This window comes from Bombus bifarius, unplaced genomic scaffold (genome assembly GCF_011952205.1).
Source record: "Bombus bifarius isolate JDL3187 unplaced genomic scaffold, Bbif_JDL3187 scf7180000007996, whole genome shotgun sequence".
Lineage (NCBI taxonomy): Eukaryota > Metazoa > Arthropoda > Insecta > Hymenoptera > Apidae > Bombus > Bombus bifarius.
The window spans coordinates 6,042,208-6,070,203 of record NW_022884376.1 but is presented as its reverse complement, the minus strand read 5'-3'; the positions used below and the strand labels follow the sequence as shown (position 1 = coordinate 6,070,203).

Genomic DNA, 27,996 nt, shown 5'->3' with positions numbered 1-27,996 from the left:
GATCTTCTTTTTCTTCTCTGGCTCGATTTTCGAGAACCGGTAAAGGGATCTCGCGGATGCGTTTCTTCGCTAGCGAGAAGATTCCTCTCTTTTCTTTTACTAGGACTATTCGACTTGCGGTCAGGGTCAAGGTCACAGTGGTCAGGACGCTAAAGTAGTCCTATGCCAGGAGGGGTGTTGATGTTGGTGCTGGTGCTGATGTTGTTGCTGGTGCTGGTGATTGTGGTGTTGATGTTGACTCTGACGTTGCTGTTGATTCTGATTCTGTTGCTGATGATTGTGGTGTTGGTGTTGGTGTTGATGCTGATGATGCTGTGGTTGCTGCTGGTATTGTTGTTGCTGCTGCGGCCTCTTCTGGCTGTGAACCAAAAACAGGACGTACGATTACTTTCACAATGTCGAGTGAATTCTTGCATGGGTATTCGCGACACGTGGGCGTTTGATGACCGTGATTCGACTTGCGACTATTTATCGGCAATGAGCTATGTATGCGCCAGTCCGAGCGAAAATACCGTTTTAATTACGTAATGTTACGAAAACTGGTCGTAGGCGGTTACTTTATGATCGTTACTTTTTTTCTGCCCCGCGTGGTACGCGTTTCGATGACAATAAAAATGTAGACACAACTTTTTTCCCAGCGGAACAGAGAGTAATCGACTTACAGTAATTTGGTAGGTTGGTAGATGTTCGAACGGGAGCAGTAATTCGTGGACGATCAAGGCGTAAAATCGTTAAAAAAATCATTCTGGAATATTTTCATATCATAGATTACATCGTATAAAAATAATAAAAATGTAGTTGTTGTACGAACGGTTGACGCATATGATCTAGTCATTAAAATGCAACGGACAAAAAGTTAGCCGACTGGTCTTGACGTACGAAGATACTCTGATAAATTATGAAAAACATGGTTCTTTTACATAATTCATTATAAGCGCTCCATTCATTATGTAGAGGATACAAGACTATCGTCGGTGGATATAGAACTCGTTAAGTATTATAGAGGATTGACATTATGTTCATGCGAATGAAGACTAAATTGGTAATTATTCGTAAATATAATTCGTAAATAAAATGAAAAATAGAATAAAGAAAATACAAAATTATCTTCTTGCTGTACGTTCATTGTATTGGTCGTTATGCAACTGATTAAAAAAACGAAACATCGGTATACGATAGACGAAGCTTAACATCGATCTAAGTCTAAATGTCATTACATGACGTATCTTTTTGCTGCAAATTATTCATTTATTGACCACTCTGACAGACGTTGTAAATGTAATTTCTAATTCTAATGAATTTTTTTGGAAAAGATATTTCGCAATTTCTTCCTACTGGAATGTCAAAGCGTTATCAAATCTTACGTGAATTAGAAACTTGAATCGTGCGTAAATGTACTTTGTACTTCTATAGGTATACCTCGTTTGAAGAAGTAAAGTGAAAGGAGCACTAAATACCATAAAGATACCGGCTTGAGTTATCGATGATTAATAATATGGTTACGTGTCAGAAAAATTCATCCATCGTATTAGCCTCGTTCAGTACTAAGTAACAAATGTTGTTAGCGCATTATCGTCTAATCGATGCACTTGCAAAAAATCCAGCCATAGAGCGCTCGATTGTGCAAGATCGTTCTCCTCGATTTTTCCCAACTACACTTTGGAAACATAGCTTTTCGAAGAAGGTTCAGTTGCTAGAGTCACGATATTTTTATATCGATGATAATTCCCAATAATTTGTCGTCGTTTTCTCATACACGTTTTTATCAACCTATTATTAAATTTCTTTCTCCAACTTATTAAATTTCTCGAGCTGTAACAAAGCATTCGCCTGGTGCTTCTAAATGTACAACACGTTCTTTCGTAATACGCAGTCACCGGTAACTTGTACGTATTATGTGACAGACAGAACTCTTGGACGAAACAATTCTAGTAAAGTATAGTCTCGAGGCGAATCTCCGCAACAAATAGTCACGTCGCGTGTAGAAAATGTCGAATACAGCGGAGCGTGACTGTAAGCGTGTAAGCACATTTTTTTTTTCATCGACCCTGAACGAATTCTACTGTAACAGCTTCTATTATCACGGCCATTGCTCGAGCCCGCGTACGATGGATCGTGTGAAGCACGAACTTGTAAAATTATCGATGCACGAGCACATCCAACGCGACGATACAGGAGAAGGTTTCAAGGTTTAACTAATAAAAATGTCTTGAAAGATTTTGGGCACGTATAACGATCCATACGTTTAAACGTAATTATTGGGAGAAAATAATCTTTCCTGGTTGCTAGTAGGCTACAAATAGCTAGAGCTTGTGCAATAAAAAAGGTCGACGTATTATCTTATAAATCTCTTAGATTTCTTTAACGCGTAAGAGAAATTTAAGAGACTTCTTTATAAACGATGGCCCGAGCCCGAATGTTTAGGCAAATTCATATAGTTTCATCGATGCAATTATAAAACGAAATCCAGGCCAGAAAGTTGCTTTTACTTATTGAGCATTACGCTTGAGCATTACATTTTTGCCCTTCTGCTTTTATATATTCTCGCATTCAAAAAAAAAAAAAAAATCTGCAAAATGTCTAAGCGCGTTAAATAGCACGACGATTGTTTTTTACATTCGAAAGTTGATACAATAAAAAAGAAGTATTCGAAACATTGACCTCAAATTTATATATGGTAATGCACTGTGAAACTTTTGCATATATTCATCGCGTTAAAATTTCAAATGACACACATTTTTTATAGCAAACGGAACTTTAGTTGTGGGGCAATTTACGGAGTCATAAAAAGCATATAACCTTCGGCTATATGATAAAAACAATAATGACACGTTATTATTATAAGAGCAAATACATCATTCTAAATACATTTTTCAAATTAAACGTGTAATTTCTACAAGTTATTGTTATTGCGTTTACCAATATGCGCATTTGCGATTTCTGATTGACAGTGGAAAATTTTATGTTTTCTTAAATTTACGTTCGTCCAGAAATATCGTATAGTACAAGTTTGACATTATGTAATCTCGAGTGAGGTTGGTTATAAAATGATGTATTATTAAGAAAAGGTCATGCTTTTTTGATTGCACGGTTTCGCTATGTTGAACTACAGGCCAAGTGAAATATCACGTTATATACGCAAGCCGATGATTAAATAAGTACGAAGTTTATGTCCTAATAAAATTACAAATTGTTGCGATAAAATTTCAGATTACTCATTCTCCGAGTTTACATTGTTCCTCAAAATGTATATTTACAACGTTCCGTACGATATACATACTTGATATAATTATCTTACGAGAAAGTTGTGATATCCTACTTTCTCGAACCGAACGTGAGAATTTTTTCGAATTCGCGTTCGTGATTCACAATAATTTTTATCGTGTTATTTTGCATCGGTTAACAATGATGGCAGACGCGAATATGTTGGTACGTTTTTGTAACCTTTGAAGAGTTTATATCAGAGCACTATACGTTATCGATTTCAAGCATAATCGCGACAAATCTGAATCAGATTGTATTAGTGGCCTAGTGGCCATTTCGAATATTTATTACCAACTAATACGGTTACTTTTAATACGCATATCCTAGAGGCAAAACAGGTCGCAAACTGTGCTTGTACTTTCATGCTTAATTCATATACATATATGAATGAAATCATATTTTTATCAGTTCAAATTGTGCAGATAAAAGTTAAAACTGAAATAATTTCAAGCGTTCGTTATTATCTTATCTTGTAATACATAGGTAATGTATGTAAATAAAAATTGCGACATATGCAAAAATGAATTGCCCTATGCAAAGAATATGTCAGATATGTAATGGACGCGCTGTCTGTTCTCCTCTTAAATAAATACATTTGCATAAATATCTGCCGCTTCACGGTGACATTTAAGACGTTAAAAGTTTCACCGATTAAGATATACGTACTATCATTTGAGAAAAACACGATTTTAATTTTCAATGTTATAGCTCTGGTTATGGAAGCGTTTCCATTTTCCGATAACATCGTTCTACGAACAGTAACGAATAATAATCATCCGAATTAACCGTTTGGCAGACCATCGATCCTGAATAATTCAATTAAAATGAAAAGGAAACCGAAGCCGGTGTCTGCACTTACGTTTACCAACGTCATAAAACGACGATGAAAGACTGGAACGGTGCAGGGAATGCACGTCGTTGGATTTAACATTCGATACACGAGACGATGAGTCGGAAACGCGCACGTTATAACAATAATACCCGGTCAGGCTTCACGAGGGCCATAATATCGACGAAAGCGAGATTATTTCGGCGAGACGTAATTTCATCGAAATGCAAATTAACCCTGCGGCACTGCAATAGCCGATAATTACATCGGTCGACGATTTGAAGGTTTCGACTGCTATTTTCTTCTTTCTTCTTTTTTATTCGTATGGCTCTTTTATTTGTTTCCACTGTATATCGTACATAACGAGACAGAAATTCATTCGGATAGCAATTAAACCTGCTCGTCCTTTTTCCCCGGTACCAAACCACTGATTTTGTTATCCCGTCGAACGTTTCGTTCCTGCTAATCGAATTACGTATTTTGCACATCGCGAGACGGAGGTGTCGCGTCCAACGAAGAAAATAACGTAACGAGAATCGTGCGCTTTTTTCCCATGAGATCATGCTCGACATGAGTTTTAATTGAAACAAGGACAAGGTTTCGTCGCAATTTCTCGAGTTTCGCGTGGAATAACGCGCTGAGATTTGTCGTATTAACGAATAATTAAAGAGAAATTTGCTGCAGCAACCGATTGTCAAACGTACGGCGAATAACTTTTTTCAAATTGAACCAAACGACCAGTTCTTTTTTTCTTTTTTTTCTATTTTTTTTTTTTTTTTTTTTTTTTGAGAAGTTGGTACAATTAGTTTGCTAGACGACGTGTAAAAAAGATTTTGGAGAAAGTACAACTTTTTATATGTGTGCCTGTAATGAACATTTAAACAACACATTTTAAAGATTCGAGGCATGTACATGCTGAAAAATTTATAAAGATCAGTTGGTGCAGAAACAAGCGACAAGCGTCGAAAGATATACGAACCTTGAAATTTTCAGCCGAAAATCGCGAAAAAACTGATTTCAACGAAATTTTCAGCATATATATAACCGGCATAAATCTTCAAAACATGTCAATGGAATAAATTTTCACTACAGGCTCAGATAAAAAAGAGCTATAAAAAGTGACCTTCGCCATTTTCTTCGCGATTCCGACTAATTGCTATTTCATCATCGTCATCTAGTACGGTAATCCTTTTATCTTCGTAAGAAGACTCAAGCCGTCTGCTTTAATTTTAAGAAAGTTATGCTAGTTTGAAGAGTGTCGGTATATTTACGATAGCTACTGTCCGTATCTACTCCTCGTAGGTTCAGTTTATTCATGTGACAACGTATCAGATTAGAGATACTAATTTGGTACTGATTAGAGGCAATGACGTTCGCGGTTGCTGCTGATTTATTAATTGAACCGTTCGCTCGCAAAAAAGTGGTTAACAGCATACGACAAAAAGAAAAGAAAATTAACAAAAATCTTATAACGTACGCATCAACTGGTTTAACGCTAAATTTTGAGAAACTTCCAAAAGTGTAGTTAACCGTTTTAGCCTGTGAACGAATCAATCTCTACAGTCCATTAATATTCATTATATTATGAATTATTCTTAACGAGCATTAATTACTGTTTAATACAAACAGAGATTTAAGAACGATACATATTGATAGCATTATAAATATGAATATCTGGTAAGTTGATTAACTTTAGATTTTCCAGATATCGATAATAGTTTCGATAGTATTAGGAAAACAGCTACTGTAAAATAATAAAGGACGAACGATGTTGTTAAAATTGTTAAGTTTTTAAATTCGTTGGTAGAGTCGAAGGTTTCTTAGATAATTTGAACAATGCGGGTTCGACATACTATCACGTAATGTAAAACATCTAGGAATATGTTTAAATGCATCCGAAACCATTTTATGTTTATGATAACGCGAACATAAAATTATTTCATTTCTGGCAAGAACGATAACGCGAATATTCGATACGCTATTTTAAACCTAAAGATATTTTTTAGGTCAATACCGAATGACGCAATAATTTTTCACGTATACTTTTTACGTAACATGTGTATAATCTGATAATATTTAGTACCTAATTAAACGAAATTATGTGTAACGATTACTCATGAATTATATACCAGAATCCTTAAGCAATTCTTACGTATTCGAATAAAGGTATCATTCGTTTTTAAAATCGTTCTTTCTTTGTAACACTCGGCTGTTACGGATCCTACGGATTGGTACTAATTAACGAGCATATTCATTTTAAAAGTATCTTTTCACGTATAACGTTAAGGCCTTGTCTTATACGGACAAATACAGGATTCTACTCGCTGTAGAAAATGCGAATACGAATCCTATGGATCGGTATTAATTAACGAGAAGAACTTGCATCTCTGGCAGCGAATCTTCCGAATGAAAAATATCTTTTCACGTATAGCACAAAGAATCTTCCCTTATTCGGCAAAATGCGGGATATTATTCGCTATAGTTTCAATCGGAAAGTTTTAATTAGATGAGAATTATCGTCGAAACCAAATAAGATTATACGCGATAATTAAATTTCCTTAGATGCGCGCAACTGCAGACTTAAGGTTAAGTCACGTTATTCTTGGTTCCAGAAATCTCATTAGCTTTAGACCGTCTAACTCTAGGCCTGAGCCGCGATAGATATACGATACTACGACATAGTACGGTTAAATTATTGATGGTACGCGACCATTGAGATATCGGTGTTTTTGCTTCATCGAAAACCAGATAACACAGTTCGAAAAGTTCTCTATGTTCGAGGCATATTTCATGTACACAATTCCCGTAAAGTTTCAAGGATCACGAAAACCTTTCGATTATGTATCGGGGCTGTTACCTTAAGCATCCTAATTGACTTAAAGTACAGGTTGCATGCAAATTGCATGTAAAAAGCGTATAAAGCCAGAAACGGTACGGTATAAAGTAAGAGCTTGTGCACTGCCTACCGACCGAAGATCGTCCGGTTTGGGAAACATAACGACGAATTACCCTCGATGTTGCTTAATCACGCGCCGCTCACGCTTGTCTCGCCACTCGTAACGAGTTTATAAAGCAACTAGATTTCTCGTGCCGAATGTGCTGCAAATGGAAGACGGAGTAACACGCAGAGTTGCATTACGTGTCACACGTGTGAAATATGCGCACGGTCGGTGATCAAATGAATTATCGTCTTTTTTTCTTTTCAGCGAATTATCAGCTTATTGTCTCCACCGCTTCGTACTTGCTTTTATATCGCTCTTTGAACGACTCTGTATTATTTTTAGACTGCGAAGTTTTATGTATTTGTGAGACTTTTTAAGATGTACATAATAGCCAAAGATACATGAAATATTCAAAGTATGGTATGGACTGCGAAGTTTCATGCATTTGTGAGACTTTTTAAGATGCACATAATAGCCAAAGATACATGAAATATTCAAAGTATGATATTTGTTACGATGTTTGATAGGTAAAACAAATTTCTGTCTAGGTTTCGTTATTTTAATCGTATTCGTAAAAACAAGAATTTCCACATGCTCAAGAAGTACCGCACGCTCTAATTATTTCCGATGGCTTGGAACGGTCTTCATCGGTCTTTTGATGCATTTGCTGGTTACATTATTTTAAGAACGGATATCTAAATAAATCAAAATGTTTTTCCTTCGTCGTGTACTGGAATTTGCTTGTGTGCTCGTAATTGCTTCGCTATTAGTTAAGCTTCAACAGCTTCTAAAGCTCTACTTGTCTTCTTTATCGAACCGTGGTTCATTGGACTGAAACTTTGTAACTTCATGAAATAAGTTTATAAAATCATTTGAGAAACTATATATATCGTTTTATCGCCTGATGTTTTAGATCATAGGCGATTACAATAGCGTGTCTATTGTGAATTACATAGATGCATGCTGTTTTATATCGTAATATGATGTCTCAAGATAGGTAGCCTGTCCGACTAATTATAACCCTAACAGCTGCAAAAAAGCTTCGCAACGAACGTATCGACCTTTCTTCAAATCGAGCACAGCGATAATAATTTATGCAATCGAGTACACTATGATTCGAAACGCAAGTACAACCCGTATTCCCACTCTTTTTTCCGTTTCGATCGAGTATGTCAGTTGCAAAGTACGTATAATGAATTCTTGATCGAAGGATCGTCAGAATTCAGGGCGTTTTTGTCCTCGATCTCGAAGACTCCCTGTCGAGAGATTCGCTCGAAGAGAATTCGCCATCATAGAGATGTGCTCGTCGATATTTCTGCTGGATTTCTTGGTGGCTCGTTGGGATTTCGATGAATCAACGATCGGTCGATACTCATATTCGGTCGACTTTGAAGTGTCTGCTTTTTTTCAAACGAACATGGAAACGGCGGAAATAAAAAAGTCGTTCCGACAACTCTGTGTAAATGTATTTCGTTCGTATGATTTATTCTTTGCCTCGCGTGTTATTTAATTCCGCAACTGTAGCGCATGATTTATTCCACTATTTAACTTTTTACTCGTCTTCGATACGCCACGTTCAAGATGCAGTTAATTTCTTAGAATGCCGATGAAGACGTACATACTTCTTCGGCATTTTGGGTCAAGCATCGTTCGGCACCGGCTAATTAGTATATGATACACGTATATGTATAAATGGAGAAACTCAAACTTGCGTCATTTCGTAATCATTAGTTATAAACTTGATGGATCGTATTAAAAAGATACGTTAAAGAAATATGTGATTTCGAATGTTCCGAATGGAAGGCACTATAGCTAGAAAAGATCGTTTCCATCTATACTTTTCAGCGATTTAAGTAATTAAAAAGGAAAGACGTTCGAGAAGTTGAATAAAATTGCAATGGCAAATTCTAAATAGAAACGTGTTACGTGTACGCGTGATACTCGCGAATAACAGGAAGAAATTAGATTATGCTACGTTTATAGCATAATCGCTCAGTTTACATCGCTCATGCTTTTCCGAAGCTCATGCATATTCATAAAGGAAGCGAAATACAAGATCGCTCGCAGCAACTCAATCACTGAACGAGCACGACTAAATGAAAAATACACGTAATTATATTTAAGCTGTCGAAGCTGCTGTTACTTGGCACTCATAACATCATTTAGCACCTCGTATTAATCTTCCTCTGATCTATCAACGTATCCGAAGTACATTACGTTCGCGCAATTACCTCGAAGCGAGTAATTGTATTACTTAAGTCTATCATTTCGGTTTCTTCTTTTCGTCGGTCATCTCTTTTTTTTTTTTTTGTCAGGTGAGATGGAAAAATAACGAGTATACTTTATTAACTGTCATCGAACGACGAGTTTTACGATCGAAGCATTCGTCGTTATTCGATTAAATGCGCTTCTCGTAAATGCGATAACATCGACCGTAATCTGCTTTGAAGACGTTTCCACATGATTTACGAACGTCAATTATGCGAAATAGGCAAAGAGTTTTATCAAGCCTTAACTAAAAATAGCAAAGTCGTTGGCTATCGAATCGAAAATCGAACGATGTCTGTATTAAGCGGAATAATCAATTGCAATGTCGAAAGGAGCGGTGGTCACGGCGGAAAATTAAAGAGCAGACCGCTGTGAATTCGAATACCTTTTGCTCAGCAGCTATGACTTTTCTGACAGCTAAAACGAGGAAATAACTGGTAAGCATTATTAACTGACGCCAAATGACAAGCCTTATGATCGAAGCATTATTCGTTATTCGCTATATTCGTCCCTTAAATTATTAAATACGATAGTAACGATTGTAGCAATCGATTCGCGAATGCCAATTATGTACATGAAATAGGAAAAGAATTTTATCACGTGCTAATTAAAAATAACGTAATCCTTGTTTTGCGTTTCAACGAGAACGATGACCTTATTTACGGGCTGATGCGAATTGCAATATCGAAAAAGTCGGCGGCAACGGTGAAAAATTAAAGAACAGACCACTATGAATCCATAGCCGGCGACACTTAGGAATAAAAGTGCCATCGTAAAAAAGGAGTGTTTCCTTAGTTTCGCGTGGGTGAAAATTTTTGAGTGCCGCGCTACTACGCCCGTCAGACGTACGGCTGTTAGTAGTAGCTCGAAGAGTACCGGTACTCCGGTCGTAACGACTCTTCGAAACGTGGAGGATCGATCGAGGTGCCGGTGGTCCGCACGTGCGCAGAACATCGCTCCTCTCTCCCTTTTTCGCTTCTAGATTTTCCCTTTCTTCCCTTATTACTTTCCTTTTCTCTATCTTTATCGCAATTCTCATTCCCCCTTGTTTTCCATCTTGCACTTTTCCATCTCCTTTTCTTTATCATTCTCCTAGTTTCATTTACCCTCTGCCTCTCGTTTTTCCACTATCCCTCCGTGTCATTACCTATTCCCTTTCACGCTGTCTCTTTCGTTCTCTGTCGGTCTCCTTCCACCGCGTTCTACATCGTATCAAGGTAAATCCACCCTCTGCTCGCCTCCACGTATATCACCACCCACGCACCTATGTGTACCAAGCAGTGGTACGCGCGTGCAAACGTGCACGCAACTGCGTGTGCATGTAGAAAATTTAATGCACGAGCCGGTCTGGTTACGCGTATATGCGTACGTAGTACGTACAACCAGCTAGCGATGGGATCAAGCGTGACTTAAATTTTATCGACGTTATCCGGCCACTTTTGCTCTGTGATCAACTACACGCGTGCATTTACATGTATCTACCTTACGAATGTACACGCACGTGCACACAAGTATTATTAAATAGTAGCCCGTAAGTATTATTAAATACATCTACTCGTTGCATTTATTCAAAAACTTCAGTAAATTCCTTAACTTTGACGCCGTTCACAGCCGCACAAATTTTGTATATTTTGACCTTGGCAATGTTACTGTATAAATCGTAATATTTAATTTTTGCAAGATACATATCGCATTTACTAAAAAATTTAGTAATATACTTACGTTATGTACTTAACGTACATACGTTAGTTGTACACATTACATTATTTATTTCAGTTATTTAGTCAAGTATTTCACGTGATATGCTACGTATGACGCGAGTGAAATAAAGGTTCATCATAAAATAACTAAAAAATAAAAGTAGCCAAAAGTATACGATTTTTACGAAATAACATCAGGTGTCGTAATACTTACGACAGTGCACTCATCTACATAGTTGATGCGCATTACGCTGAGATGCGTATGTACAAAGCCAACTACTAAATGTTTTCACTGTGCCACGCTCGCAAATGCATAATATGCCGCGAACGCGAAATCGAATAACTCACGCGACACGTCTTTGCGCACGTGTCATCCGTTCGTCGACCCTCTTCCTGGAATACACGCGTGTACGCTTCTTTTTACGTCTGATTTTGGTAGAGAAAAAGAGACCGAGAGATTAAAAACCCTCTCGGGGTTGATGGCGTTGGATGGTAGTCGCACCACAGTACAGGCATTTGTATTTTCCAAATCATTTGACCTTCGTACGCACACATGTCTCTCGTGGACATTGAACCTTCTAGCTAGGTACTCCTGTCGTCCAGATATCATCGCGATAGGAGAGTTTCATGGATTTTACAAATATTTTCGTCCGAACATCCGCACGAAGGGTTTGCTCGAAAAATTATTCGCAGGCTTCACGAGTAACGAATCGATATTTGTAGGAATGCATCGACATTTTATGGGGTTGTTAACGTAGTCGATGCGCGTCGTAATAGCAGTAGCGAGGGAAAAATGATACTACAGCGATGTACCGTATAAATTGAAAGAATAAAAAACAAGGAACTAAAGCTGATTTCTCCAATTTGGCGAGTTTTCAGTTTTAGAAATTCTATGTTTTCACAGTAGAAACGTTAAATGTTGACATATCTCTTATTTATGAAGAAAGTTGTTGAAAAATTTGACACGGTAGAAGAACGGAACAATGTCATAAATAATGAATTACAAATTTTTCTGAAAATAACAGGTAACTAACGGACCCGTTTCTCGTCAAAAGAGAGGGATACCGAGCGCGAAAAGCTTTATCAAATAAAACATCAAATGAATTCCATTCTTTATGAATTATAATAGAAGCGAAGTACACGATGCGTGAACGCAACACTATTAACGTAATTGGTGTAAAGGCATCTGTCGTTTCTGCTTCATAAAATGTAACACAATAGACTGTCAGAGTAATTAAGTTTTGTATCTAGAGCCTGAAGAATGGAACTAACATGATTAATAAAAATGTATATACTTCGCATTTCGTATCATAAAATCGCAATATTTAGCTTCGATATACCAGTGACCCCGTTTAAATAAATGATTATCCAGGTATTAAAAAAAAAAAAAGAGAAAAAACGAAATACGATTTAAATTTTATTAATTTAACCTTCGTTGCCTTACTTAGCATTTAAAACACGTAGTCCTATATCATTCTGTATTTTTCCTATTTTTTCTCAATGTAAAACATCCTAATGCTAAAAGCAGGATTCAAGTTGTGTCGCGCAAACAGCCATTTATTCTTACAGAATTTAAGATCGTTGTTATGTAACATTTTCTTGTACGAAAATAAATAGATTCGCGCAGCCGTGACTTCGCATAAATTTACGAATTTTTCGCGCGTTTGTACGAATGAATCGACAATGCCGAGCGAATATCCGCTGTTTCGTTTCGTACGTGTCACGAACGAAAGGGAGGAAACATTGGTGAAAAGGGAGCCACGTGGCGATACTAGTGACACGTGCTTTGTTCGAACGTGGTCGTTCCTCGACCTTCATACCAATGTGTCAGAAGTGAAACAGGTCCAAAATTAACTTGATTCGTGTTATTCATGAATTCACGGCGATATTTCTTAAACAAACATCTTAAACGCTTATTTACTAGGTCTTCCAGAATACTTCTATCGTGTTTGTTATGCTACTTTGTATTTTTGAGAGTACATATTTCGTTTGTTAGCTTCTTAACATTATTTCTACGGCTAAGAAAATACTTTACATTCCTTTAAAAACGTCATTTCTTTCGCAATTTTAAGCCTGCCATATGAACCTAAAGATATTTTATCTGCAATCTCCTATCGTCATAATATCGCGAAAATTAAAAATCTATTTCAACGTTTTCCATCCGTAATAATCCCTTTTCCGTAGAATGCTTGCACTTTGTTATTGTGCTGCAACGTTATTTTTGCTTTTACCAAATACCGAATAAACATTAGCGAGATGAAAATTTCCTACCAGCATGAAAATATAAAGTGACGAATAGAGAGGTGAAAATAAATGGATGGAAATACGAGAGAAATTTCGCTGTATCTCGCAACGATACGATCAAATTTCATTTCAAACACGAAACTTTACGATTACTATACGTTTCCTATCCCGTAGAATGTATATCTCCGATATAAAATAATATGAAATATGAAATTTTACTCTGCCAGAGATAAAGTTGCTTTATCATTTTTCAAAGTGTACAATTCCAATATTTAATTTAATACTTTTGCCTTTGATATGGCATATTTCATGCAAGTTTAACATTTTTCACTGATATACAACTTTTAGAAGTAAATCGTAATGAGTATTCGCGAAGCTGCTTCGATAGAATATGAAATTACTTGAGTAATGACTTAGGTCGATGCCAAGGGATTGTAATAAAACAATGCACGCACGCGCGTGTAATTTCTAGATCGATAAGTGTTCTTGAACGGTATATTACAGGTATTTAAAACCTGAGAAGTGGATTGGAGCATTGACCAGGGTCTATGAACTGAACGTGCTGAGCAGAATCCACCCACCTAACTGCAGGAACACATTGTCTATACAGCTAGTATATCATACGAACATCGATCCGTGAGAGCGGTCTCATGGCTCCCAGCAAAGTACAAATCTCTACGCCCTAAAACGACTGCCACGTGTTACACTGTGTTCTGTTTTTCCTCAGCCCTCTGTCGTTACAAATACCAGGAAATTTAATCCCATTCGAGGGATTAATCAATCGGGTTAATTCGAGGCAATCGTGTTAAGAAGTAGCGCAAACAAAAATTGATAAACTCGTGGATATCTGTGTAAATTGTAATTGCATATAACCATCTTGCTTGGAATATCAAAAGTAGAAAATTAAATTCGAATAATTTCACGAACATTTAAAACGAAAAGTTACATATGCGTACAGACTGTGGTGCTACTTTACAACTTTCCCATCTTGAGTCGCTTATTTTCTATTTACAATCGTTTAAGGAAATATTAGTTAGAGTTGTCAGTTAGATTTTCCAAATAAAAAAAAAAAAAAAGAAAAGAAAAAATAATAGAAATTAATCATATCGGAAGTTGCTATCGACTAGTAGTTGGAATTTTCTAGAGCCGCTTCACTCATTCTTCGCGGCAAGTATATTCCTGAGAACATCGATAATAATAAAACCACTCGAACGGTTGCAGCGGTTTAACGATAATGTAAAAGAATCAAGATCGAAGCTCGAACGGGGCGGATAAATTCATAATTTCTTAAAGCGGCCTAAGTGGCGGTTCCAGAAATAGATTCGAGCGTCCTGAATGCCAATGGCGTAATTAAAACTAGATCGTGCACTTTCTTGCGACCACTGACCGAGATTCGCGTTCACAGTCGCCCGCACCTTCTGTAATTCGAGTGTCTTCTTGTAATCCTCGTATGCTTTTAAACCAACTTCAGGTGTCCCCGCCCTCTGCTGTCCTCGAGTCAGGTATCTCGAGTATCGACAAGTATCTCACGTATCTTGCGTAACTCGAGTATCATCTCGCTTCTCTTTGTAGGGTACGCTTTGCCCAGTAGTACACGCTGCCCGCTCAAGTAGTCCAGACAGCATTGCTACCAGCATTGCGTGCAACGCTTCACGCCTGTACTCCAGTTTTACTTACGTTCATGCAACGGTCACCTTGAAATTTTTTCCTAATCCGATTCGTAGAAGTAGCCGAGTTACGAGAAATTATGTGACTTACTTGACCCGAGATAGAAATGATGAGAAACGCGGTTATAAAAAGTATATTACCAAGAATACGAGACTTTTTAAAATAAAATCAAGTAATAACAGAAGAAATAAAAATAAAAAACGCTTCTAGCAGCGTAAAGATTTTATTTCGATCGAATTATCAGCAGGTGTTTGTAAATTTTGTCATTGTTTTAAAATAGTTGAACTCATTTTTGGAATTACACTTACTATGTGCATATTATGGAAAAGCTTTGCGAGTTATCCTTTTCCGATAAAGTCACTCGAGCAGACTATTTCTCAAATATAACGAACTCTTGGTTACTACCATGTAACATGCTTGCCACATATTAACATATTTTTTCCAACGTGTAATTACAATTGAACTGCGAATGATGTATGTATTTACCTTGCTAAGATTATCGTACTTTACTATATGCGCAATATTCAGAGATAGTCAATGGAAAGACTATGTTTTCAAACGATAAAGAACTATTTTACATACTATTCAAATAACTACTTTACAATTAGCATTCAAGAACGAGCGCAAGCTGGTTCGTGAAAACTCGATATTACGTAAATTCTTCTATCTTTGAAACATTCATCGTTTTAACTTATCGTCCTGCTTTCGCTCTTTCACTATTTATTTGCATTTTATCTTGTACAATGCCAGGGTCATCTGACAAAATTATACATTATTTTAATCGGGCGGTATCCATATTTAATTGATTCAGTTCCCGATATATTCGAACCATGAATCTTCAAAGAGACGTAATTCAATTACAAGGACAGCGAAGAACGTTGAATTTCATCGATCGAGAAAGCACGAGACGTTTTCGAACCGATTCCTCCGAAGCGGCTATGTCGCTCGTACTCATCGATCCGTTTCTAAAGGGGCGTTCACATCGGTGATTTGAACGAGCAGAAACGGAGCACCGAACGAGTCGTTCCCTTCTACCTCTAAAACCGACGTAATGTAGACCGCGTATTTTTATGAAAATTCATATATTTGAGAACACGATAAAAAAAGTAGAAGCTCGGTAGAAAATTATTTTACCTACTTAATAATACAGAAAGCGCTATACTTTGGGTATTTTTTATACTTTGGGTATCCGCGCAACTTCCCGCTTTCAAACTTCCAATAAATTCAGAAAAATCTGCAATCCAGACGTAAGACATGCCCTGATCAGGATTACCGCGAATGTTTATAAAGCCCGTATTTTACGAGCGTTATTAGCAACCAGGATGGTACGAATTGCGGCGACTGTCGGTGGTTTTACCGTAAATATAGAGGGAGGCGAAGGACAGCCAAAAGAGAAAAGATGGAGGAGACAAAGAGAGGAAAAGAAAGAGGAAGCGCGCTACGAAATGGCGGAGGGAAAGAAAACCAATTAGAAATATAAGAAAAAAAGTGAAAAACTCGGTGGAAAGGGATTGAATAGGAGGTGGGGAAACGAAGGGTTGAAAAAGAAGAATTTCAAGAGGCACGGATAAACGGAGAAGGAGAGAACCAGAGGACGGAGAAAAACAAGAGACGAATATAGAGATCGAGATGAAGAGAAAGATAGAGACAAGTTCCTACTATCCTTCTCGTTTTATCCCTCTCCTCCGCCTCCTGAACCCCGTGGCAGAAACGTGGGCGTGGACGTAGGCGAGGTAAGCCTTCAGGGCCGGCGAACATCGACCGATCCAACTGGACGCATCGTAAATCGTGACCAGCCTCGTGATTCTCCAACAACAATGATAGACACATCCATATACGACTTTTTATTGGACAATTTTCGAATGTTGCGTCGGTCGAATCGAAAAAAAAAAAAAAGAAAAGAACACGACCCTGTCAACATTGGGAGAAGCAGCGAATTGTATAATTAAGGTAGCTTCTGGGAAACGAAGTAGTACAAGTCAGTGCTTTGGGCGTGTAATTTTGGCTTAACGTATTCCTTCGATTAATAAAGAATCATCGTCTGAATATCGATATTCGAGATGCTTAATTCTATTTAATAGACTCCAATGATGTTAATTGTATTTCTTTCTTTTTTTCAATCATCGATTTGTATAATTTCATCGATCTAACAAAATACAAAGAAATAAACGCGATTCCAGCAAAAGTTATTCCTCGTTACAAACGGAAAGAAAGCAAAACTAATTGACGAGCAAATATCGAAGATAAATCAAAGAGACGCGGGATAAACAAGATGAGTAATGTAAAAAAAAAAAAGAAATTAAGAGAAAAGTGATCAATTATCCGGCAGGAATACGTCCGTAATAGAGAAAATCCCGCGAAAATGTAATCGAAAGACATTGATAATTTGCCACTCGATTGCGACCGGGAAAAAAAAGTGACGGACGTTTTTATCGGTAATGCGTTTTAAACGATGCAAGAACGAGGCGAGGTAAAACGCAAATCGAGCTATCCACGATCAGTGGCGTCGAAAAAACAAGCGTTCCTGGCGTCTAGGCATCGGAGAATGCCAAACACCAGCAAAACGTTAAAACGAGCTTTGATTTTAATTTCCTGCATTCTCCCTCGTTGTTGGCCCGCGGCTTTCGAATTCCCGTTCGTACGATCGATGAACGTTCGTGTCGTCACATGAGAACCCTCCTTTAATACCTCTCCCTCTCATTAAAGCCGTCCGCTCAACGCACGCGGAGAGTAGCATCCTAATGCTATTTACACAAGTGTTCCGCCGGAGCGAAAGGGCGTTCGAAACTGTTCCTCCGCGTTGTGACGCCGTGCCAGCGTGTTACAATAAAATATCCATTTGCTTTGAGCCGTATCTAACCGCCGTTAACTGCAAAACTTACATTCGATTCGTCTCTTAACGTCTTACGTCGTCTCTTAACGCTTAACGTCTCTTTAGTCTCGTACACGCGAACCCGTGTTTCGTTAGCTCATAATCAGATGTACTCCGACGATTCGATGGCTCGGACAACATAAGTGCAATTAAGTTTGATCGTTCGAGTCATCGAGAAATTCGGTTTGTTCGTATCGTCCGATAATAAATAGGAGAAGTATAGGCAGGTCGAAAAGTTCGAGTTAAGTTCGATCGTTCGAATGATCGGGAAATTCGGCTAAAATTGAAGTATAAATTAAAGTTGACGAGCCAAGTGCTTTCACTCGAATTAGCTGCGTTGCGATCTTTTTTTTTTTTTAAACCTAACCTCGCTTACGAATCGACGCAGAAAAAGATAAAGATATTTATAGCATAACATCGGATGATGTTACGGAGACATATTTAAATTTATTTTTATATATTACCAAAAAAAATAGGCAGTATATGCCAATATGCAAAGATATGCAAAACACGATCTATTCGTTATTGACAAATATTAAATAATGTTTTTATATTTGAAAATTGTTTGTTTAATACCTGTTACCTAACCTTGCTCCAACAGCATTCAGGTTTGATGATAATTACGGTTATAATTATAACCTTCACGGTTATTAAATCGATTAACTAATTACACATGTGATGGTGAATTGCAACGATTTAAAGAAAGATGTGCATGCGATTTGTGAAAATCGCATCTGCGCAGTATTTGTATATCCGATATGTTATGCGTATATGTTAATTTCCCTTCGATATAAACCGATTACGTTGAAGAGAGCTATTCGATTCTAATACGATAACTATGTTCGACTTTTTGCATGAAACAAGATTGCCGTTTTAAATTAATTAATTGGTAACTAATACAAAGATGTTATTTCGCACTAATATCCTTGGTTATTTATTTCTTACGTAGTATTCGAATCTCAAGTAAAAGTTTCTGCCAGCCGTGAATCCTATTATTATCCTGACAATGAAGGTAATTTTAATGAGTACGTTATAATAGGAAGTAACGGAAACAATGGGAAGAATCGAGAGAGGTAATGACTTATACGAATAACGACGTTTCCATAGAAATAAAATAAGAACTTGGAAGCTGGAAAATTATTTTCGTTAAACTTTCATTAACGTTCTGGCCGCTACGCGATTGCTTTCATAAAGAACCAAACACGCAGCGTTCTGTTATTTCCCAAGCGTATTTAAGAAGAAACCATATTAATCTCTCGTTTAAAGTTGATTATTTTTTCACAAAGATTAATAATTCGCATTTCTACGTATATCGTACAAATACTTTGCAACGTACACGTTTTCGTAAGATCAGCGAAACACATAAATTTTAAGTAATCGCGGTGAAACCGATCTATGAGCGAAAGGAATATACTGAAATAGTTCGAGATCCCAAGGTTTAACTCGATACTATTTTACTGCGAGGAAAACACAATAGGTACGTCACAGATATCTTTATCAATCCTTCGTGGCAGGACCGAAGACTATGAATTTGAAATATCTGCTTGCGCAACAGTTTCGTCGCAAAACGTAGACAAGGAGCGTAGGACAAAACTCGGAGCCACGACCCACTTTCGTACCGTGCCAATTGCCGATCGTGGAACACACAGTCCTAATTAGAGAAGTCTCGAACACCAATTAGAAGCCACGTGTTACAAGATCGACCAACAGAATTCGACCACCTCGTGAGAAAATCGCTGTCCAGTTGGAAAAACGTTTCTCAATGCGTCTATCCAACGATTTCGTCTTTTTTTTTTGTTCGTTCGTTTTCTTCGCGATAACCTTCTATCATCGATCGTTCTATTCCAAACATTCGAAGTCGTCCTCCGTGAAAATTCATATGGCAGACGTTCAACGACGAATAAATTATGACAAGCCGAGTGTTCGATCCACATTGGTCTCGATATTCTCGCTAAGATTAAATGCTAGAAAGTTGAGGAATTCGGACTCTTCGTCTTGGAACGAATGTTCTAATCTAAGTGATCGAATGACTCCCCTTCACCAATTATTCCGGAATTCTAACCTAAATCGCGCAAATTCTCTCACACGCTTGTGAAAACGTGGATCGAATAAGAAAAAAGAAAAAATTATTTTTCGCGACGCCAATTTCCACGCGGCAAGTATTTTTCGCCATTAATCCCATTCTCGGTTTTATACAGCCGTGAGTGTTATTTACGCGTCATAAATAAATGAAATTACCGCGTATCAAACTAGTTTTAGTTTTAGTCTCTTACTATTTCTTCCTGTCAGGAAGAAAAAGTTATGTGACAACTATCGGATAAAAGCAACTTACAAAGAAATTTTACAGTTTATAAATGTTTCACTGCCAGCGATAAAATAGATTTAACTCTTCGAAAGTGAGAATTTCACGACTCGAAGGCGGTCCACGCTTTCTTCCCGACAAATATAAATATTCCTCAGTAACAAATTGAAATATAAGGAATCTACAGAATCGTTTAGCGAAAATCATTTCAAATACAACTTCGAATTCATATAATATTCGCCGGAGAATTTATTATTGCCACTACACGTTTATTTTTTTATCGCGCCTCTACTTTGTTTGTATTCTTTTCATATTCCATTGCTTTACTCCCTTGTAAATAACCAGAAACTTTCTTAAATCTACTTGATTCAATTACAAAAGTAAAATTGGAACATCAGACAGATCCGCCTCAATTTCGAAACGTAAAGAAAGTTTAACAGAAGTAGAGATTATACCTTCGTGCATAATTTACTAGAGAGAAAAAGAGAGAGAGAGAGAGAGAGATATGATCGCATCTTAGACAACGTTAAGACATAATCTAAACTTGAGATTTTTATGATATTTACAAGAAGCGATATTTACAGGAAGCAAATCGCGGAACCTTGTCGAATGTTGTTAATTGGTAGCAAGAGGAAGCGCATCGATCATGCTCGCGTCTCTCTACGTAGGAGGTAGCGCAGCAGTTTACCACGTTCGATCTCGTTTAAATATTTAACGGCGGTCATGTATGCACGTCGATCGGCTCGTTATAACCGGACTGACAGACCGGAGGTGGAGCCTGCGAGATACAGTCGCTATCGTTCGCTCGGTATTAAAATGCAAATGATCGCACTATCACCGATCCGTTCTTGGTATCAGTGTGTTACCTCCGTCGTCGCGGACTCGCAAAATACCCTGACTCCATCTCCTTTCCCGTTCTGTATGCATAAAGTATCGTCGTACGCCGCACACCGTACACCTTTCCACGTATCGATACGTATAGAAATTTAATTGTTCAACCACGATTACCATTAAGTACATAGATCGAAATTTAATTGTTCTCGAGGCAATAGCCATCGAACGACCCGAGTGAACTATAGGATGGAACAGTGAAAGTGACAAGGGCAAGATGCTGTTACGTTAAACGCTTCGATAGTTGCTCCTTTATGACCCGTTTCGTTGATTAATATAGTCCACTTACCAACGCCGAACGGCGAAAAACTGATCGGTACCAGTTATGCGATTATTGATTAATTCTCTCCAGCTATAGAACAGTCGCGATAACATATTACGATGTGTAATACGTAATATAAAAAAGAATACTTCTAAGTTCATTAAAACCTACTACCGTTAATTGAATAATACCGAGACTGCAAGATGTTGATGGTTAATTATTGATTTACCACGACACGCTTTCTCGACCGGTGTTGGTGTTAAAACTTCTATATAATACAAGATATTCAATAAATCGATTATTAATGAAAGTGCTTTCGGAGCTAGCTGCTGGTTGGGTAATTGTGAATTCCGATGTCGCGTGGTATGCATGTTAAGTACATTTAATAGGTGTAATTTAATAATTTGCAATGATTAGGTCGAACCTTGTTACTTACGTCAGTAAATATAGGTAAAGACAGGATAAAGAAGTATGAAATACGATATCTAAACTGGTTAGTACCGGACGAGATATTCGACGAAATAAAATTTGAATCTAGATGACGATTTTTTAACGCACGAATTGAAAAGAATATGAATAATCTCCGTCGATAATCGACGATCTCTAGAAAGATCTATTTCTATGGCAAATTGTTGTTTAAAAAAAAGTTCTTTTATTCGTTCTTTAACTCGTACTTTAATCGTAAAAATTCACTTTAACGAACAATACGTTTGCATCGACAGCAACGGCGGCTCCAATTTCTTTTTTTTTTTTTTTCGCTGGCAACATCGCGTCTGCGAGTTTGATTCTACATCTAAATGCAGATTGAAGTTGCAGTGAGAGGTTAATCCGTGGATTCTCAATTTTATATGCTTTTCGTGATGTTTCTTTTTTCTTTTTCACCCTTTCGTCCGCCTCTCTTTCGCATTAATTACAGTCGACGTCATAGAGACCAGACGGTGTTTCATTCCAACGTGTTTCATGCGATATTTCCCTCTCCTCGTGCAAAAGATAAATAAAATATAACCATGGATAATTATCTTTATCGAAGAAATAATATCTGACGGATAAAAGAGATCTAGTTGAAAAGCGATTCATTGGAGAACGCGTAAGACAATGAACAACCGTCCCTATATTCTGCCTCACTGAAATGGTTACCCGCATCTGTACGGCTGTTACGAGCGTACGTTTGCCACGATTAAAATGTTCCAATGCGGTTACATTTCATGCAGTCATTGGTCAAAAGACGCGTACTATCACAGAGAACCTTAGGACAAAGCGTTTGGCAAAATAAAAGTGACGGCTGCCGTTTCACTGCTCCGGGGTACGAGTTAATGCTTCTAACGTACGAATGTTCTTTCCCGTTCGAGTTGGATAAAATAAACGACACTTCGTGATAATAGGATGCGCTTCAATTTCTTGCCACGAAACACGTTCTTATTAAGTCCCTTATCTATTCTATTTTAATGTCATATACATAAGTTATGTAAATGGACACTTGCGTCACCTGATTGAATTATTTCTTATTCTATGCCGTGGCTAATTATATATCACCGCGAGTCGAACAAACTCTTCCGATCGAACGAGCAAATATCACGTATTCCCTGAATAACTAAACGTAAGGCTAATCTTTAATATAGAGATATCCATATTCGCGTTAAAATCATGCTCCTCGTATTTTCCATATTGAATAAGATAAAATATTAAACGAGTAAGAATTACCTGCCGAACAGAGGATGCCAAAGTTGCGACTCTTCGGGCGAATTGGCCGTGGAGCTGACTTCCGGTTCCTGTTTAAGTAATCCGCTCCGTACCCTGAGCAACGGGAGGTAAGTGGTGGTTCTTCGACCACTGGAGAGATCGATCGGTGCCGGCATTAGCGTGCCGATTGGTTTGCAGCTGAGCTTGGGTCTCGTTTGCAACGCGTTTTTCGTTCCGTTGCTCGCGTGACCGGATCCTCTGTTAGTGCCGTTGTTGATTCTTGGATGCGACTGTCGTGACCTGCAGACCGGACCCTCGCCGTGATCGAGGACGTGCTGAAGATGAGCCAAGGATATCACCAATAAATCTGGATCCCTAAGGAGATCCGGCCTGGTTAGCGCTTCTGGCAGTCTTAGTTCTGGCCTGGAGGCCAACAGTTTCGGAATTTCAGTGGCCGGAGCCGCTGCCAGACCCGGCAAATAGTCTCTCGGTACCAGAAGCGGATCCGGTATCAAATGTCCGGACGTCTCGATCAATTCTCTAAGCTGACTAGCAGGATCCAAAAGGTTGTCGGTGCTACTGGACGTGGCGCAAGCTTCCTCCATGGCGTGCATTCGATGCTTTGCAGATGATTTTTGATAGGAACTCGATTGGTTCTTTTGCCTACCAACTGACCATTCGGCGGACATTGGTCTCTTGGGTGTGGCTCGATCCGTCACGAAGTACGTACTATGGATATCACCGCTGGACATTGGTCTACCAGAGTTCCTTATCTCCTGAGTGTGAACGTTCAATCGTTCCTGAAAGCTTCTGTTAACTTTCCTGTTTACGCTACTTCTCTCCATGTCCTTCGGATCGGCACGAATAGTAAGATGATCGCTGGGTATTTGATCGCAGCGATTCGAAATCTCTTTTTGCTTCTCGTAATCTCTGACCTCCAACTGATTCGGCGACGACAAAATACCTTTCAAAGTTAGATCGTTCTTCGCGTCTTCCGAACAAGATACCGAACAAGGGGGACTAGGTAGCAATCTCTCGAGATACGCGGAAGAGGGTCTCCTGGAAGCCGGGGAACATGGAATTCCACTCGGTTGCGGCGAGACAACGGTGCCACGTGTCCGAAGTTCCTCGAGGACTTGCTCGTCGAAATGTTCTACATCCTGATACTTGCATTTAGCTTGAGCCTCGCTGTTTCTGCTCGAGCTGATCCAATGAGCCTGATTTTTCGTATTCTCCAGAGGAGTCTTCCGATCTTCCGAGTTTCCTATGTTTTGCCTGTGGAAGTAATCCCTATCGGACTCGTAAGCTAGCGAGTCGGCGACTTTCTGTCGTCTAAGATCTTCCAATACTTGCGAATCGCAATCGTCTTCTTCCTCTTCCAAGTCTCTCTCGTTGTCGTCTTCCTCGTGAGGAAATCCGCCCGTCTTCGACTCGCCCGAGTAAGCCTCGTTCTTGGGGAAATTCACGGTACTTTCCGGCGACTCGACGCGCGCTTTCATACTCGGAGAAGTCGAATGATTCGCGATTATTTGAGAATTTCGATATCGGTAACTGGGTATGATAATGGACAAACCGGGAAGATTCTTCGGAGAAGTCGTGGTTCCTTGCGTTTCCGTTGCAGAATCCGTGTTCTTCAACAATCTTTCGACGCACTCCGCTTGAGAATCGGGCGATCGACTCGACGACGACGACGATGCTTTCGACGCTGGTCTCGTCAACGACATAGCTATATTTTTCGTTATTTCCGGAGTGTGAGTCCTGGTAATAGAAACCGAAAGACCTGGTGTATTTCTCAGCGCATTCAAAATCTTCGAGCTATCGTTATAATCTATTTTCACTGGTTCACCGGGTTCGTCGGGTCGCTCGTCTTCCGCTTCCAATTGCGCGTCGTCCACAGACATCATACTTTGCCATTTAGAATGAGAATTCGTTCTACACTTTGGTCTATTTCCAAGGCCACCGTCCGCTTCGGCAATCTTGCACGATTTCGAGTCCGAAATGTTGTTCTTTATAGAAACGATGATGACATCGTTCTTCGTTTCGGGCTTCTTCTCTTCTTCGTTTTCGTAATTGGTGAATATCTTCTCTTCGTGGATCTGTATTTTATCGCCGACGAGATTGTCGTTCGTTTTAACGATATCTTCCAGCTGTTGATAGCTGGAAATCGTTTCGTTCCTCGATTGTTCTTTAACCTTACCCGATAATTCCGTGAGAACCGCTGCGCTAAAGTCTTTGATTTTACTCTCACTGGGTTTATTATGAAGATTCTCGTTGAGAACCTCGTACGTTTTCGTCGAGTCGACGGGCAAATCAGCACTAGGCGTATCGGTAGCTAGAACCGGCGAGGCCGTGACATCGATCATGTTCAATATGTCCTGAATGCCTGCCTTGTTCACGTGTTTTCTTTTTTCATTATCCACTGCTGGCTTCTCTTCACCGGCGATAACATCATCTTCGCCCTGCCCCTTCTCGTCTTTTCCCCGTCTTTGAAGGACATTCTGATGAACGCCTTGAGGCAATTGAGAAAAATGTAGTTGTTCCAGTACTACTCGCGGTTGAAACAGCTTATCTTTCTGCAGCCTTTCGAGATTGTTCCTTCCGTTGCAGCTCGACGCATCTTTCTCGAACTTATTTCCCTCCTTTATCTCGTTTTCGTTCGCGTCTTCTTCATCGTCGTCCTCTTGCTCCTCGTCTTCATCCTCCTCCTCCTCCTCCTCTTCCTCCTCGTCGTCGTCGTCGTCGTCGTCCTCCTCCTCCTCCTCTTCTTCTTCGTCCTCCTCTTCTATGTCCTCCTCGTCGTCGTCATCGTCGGAACATGGTACTCTTTGTCGTTCCTCGTCCCAATTTTCTTTGATCTTTGCGTTATTCCGCATTTCGTCCAGAGGAAATCCGTAATCACGTCGATGTTTGCTCTTTCTACTAACCTCATCGTAACTTCTCTTTTTTCCAACATCGTCCTTGCCGACGAAACCGTTGGTTCGCCCGTTGGCTAGCTCGTTCGCGCAGATATGTCGAAGGTTGAGCGTTGTATGCCCTGTCTGATTGTTGATGTCTTTTTCTTCGTTTGTGTCGGACGAATTCGAAGAGTTTGCGCTGCTCGTCTTCTGGGAGGTAACTCCCAAGGCAGTCGAGTACATGTTGGACGCCGTTCTCGGTATCGAACGCCATCCTTGCGCCGTCTTCGTCAACTTGATACGATTCCTTTTGTCGTAGTCCTCGCATCTTACCTCGACGATTCTTTGCTCTCGCTGCGATGCCCAGAGAAAAATCGGATTCACTTTCGGCCGTTTCTCTTCCGGTTCGTCCGAGGACCGTTCTTGCCGAATCTGCTTCTGATGCTTTTGATGATGGTGATGGTGATGATGATGATGACGTCTTTGTCGACGGGGCGCTGTGCCCCGTGCAGGGGCCCCGCTCATCACTCCATCCAACGAGCGGTTATTACTCTGCCACCCGTCCACCGAGACGACTTCTTCTGACAACCGCTCCTCTTCTTCCAATCGCGTTAAGTAACTTCTCGGCCCGCCGATCAACCAGAACGTGCTATCTAAAAGTAACTCTTAAAATATTCACTGTACATCGATATTTCTACATCAGTCGGCTCGCAAAGGATAGTTTTTTTATTCGCGATTACATCGCCCGATCGCTCGCTAAGCATACACTGTGATAACCTTATACTATGCAGCTCCATCGACTAAGTGATTAAGCGGTATCATGGGTGGCTCGGATTCACCCTGATCAGGTTCGACTCACCCTGAAGTCAATTTCTCACCGTCCATTAACAAACAAGACAATTTCAAGCAAGCAACGATCGATCTTAAGGGCATTGACATTGTTGACCTAGCACTTCCGCGAACAAGATGCACCGGACACATAGGCCACGCTCTTGTCTTCCTCGACGTTTCCGTTGCCAGTGTTCGACCGCTTAATTTTATTCGCTTCTCCTCCGTTCTTTTTGTTGTACGTTTCGCGACAGCGGAAACTTTCCGCCAGTTTTGATCCACACCGGACGTCGAACTGAAGATTCACGGCTACACCGCCGATTACTATTATCTATTATCTAAAAACACGACGGTATCGCGAAGGTGTCGAATCCACCGATGCCGGAGGTCGTCGACGTTCACCCGGCTATCGAACCGCGATATAGAACAGGGCGAGCGAGAGCAGAGGATCAGCGAGCTCGTCGATTTTCATCGAGGTATCTACAACGTCGATTTGCATCGAGCTTGCGGCGTCGACTCCGTCGAGCTTACGGCTGGCAGCACTGAGTATGTTCGACCCATCGAGCTTCTCTTCAACTATTCGCTTCTCTCTTTCCACCGGCGTTATTCTCTCTATCTCTCTCTCCCTCCCTCCCCCTCCCTCTCTCTTTCTCTCTCTTTCTCTCTGTCGCTGCTTACACGGTGGTTGCGCCGGCCTTGTCGCACCCTAAATCTCTCTCCTCGAAATTCTTTAATCCTTTCCACTGTCCCGACTTCGCGACTTCAAGGTCCGTTTCCAACAAGCGCGTTCTCTTCCTTTCAGCTTTTTTCACGGGGTTTCTGCACGCATTCCTGCAACGACACCTTTATCCTTGACCATGCACGAATCGTCGACGATGAAATCGTGGCTGACGAACAATTGTCATCGATGACATAACACTCAGAAGATTTATCCACCGGTTACATGTCGTTACGCGCGGAGTCACTGTCTGGGAGCTACTGTCGGTACCTCCTCGTTGCCTTCCACTTCGTCGCCGCCGCCCCCGCTCCACGGAATCGCGAGCCAGGACCGGATCTATCCGTGATGCCCTTGTCTTATTTCCCTCGTTTCTCCTCTTTCGTTTGCTTCTTTAAAAACAATTATTTCTATTTACTTTGCCCTTTTTTACCATTTACGCTTTAAGTCGTCGAAACTTATGATTTCTATGGGAGAACTTTGAAAATACGTATCGTTGGAGGATTCGGTGGAAATAATTTGTTTGGCTACTTCTGAACGATGCGATAGATCTTATAACTCTAATGTTGGCTATTTTTGTCTATGTCAGTTACTTTGGTGCACCGAAAACTAATTGAAATTTTAGATTTGGATAAAG

General features: G+C 39.5%; 1 protein-coding gene across 1 annotated transcript; it reads right to left on the bottom strand.

The window, feature by feature from the left end:
* Positions 1–18: 18 nt before the first annotated feature.
* LOC117205865 (protein IFH1-like) lies at positions 19–27,708 on the bottom strand. The gene is made up of 2 exons (XM_033444650.1): positions 22,944–27,708; positions 19–358 (listed from the first exon to the last, which is right to left on the bottom strand). The coding sequence occupies exons 1-2, from the start codon at positions 26,339–26,341 to the stop codon at positions 142–144; spliced, it is 3,615 nt and encodes a 1,204-aa protein (XP_033300541.1). The 5' UTR covers positions 26,342–27,708; the 3' UTR covers positions 19–141.
* Positions 27,709–27,996: the final 288 nt, after the last annotated feature.

Excerpts from the sequence above, each read along its gene's own strand:
- LOC117205865 (XM_033444650.1), bottom strand. The coding sequence starts at position 26,341 with ATGAGCGGGGCCCCTGCACGGGGCACAGCGCCCCGTCGACAAAGACGT. Across the intron at positions 359-22,943 it reads TGGCATCCTCTGTTCGGCAG|CCAGAAGAGGCCGCAGCAGC; the intron begins GTAATTCTTACT and ends TTTGGTTCACAG.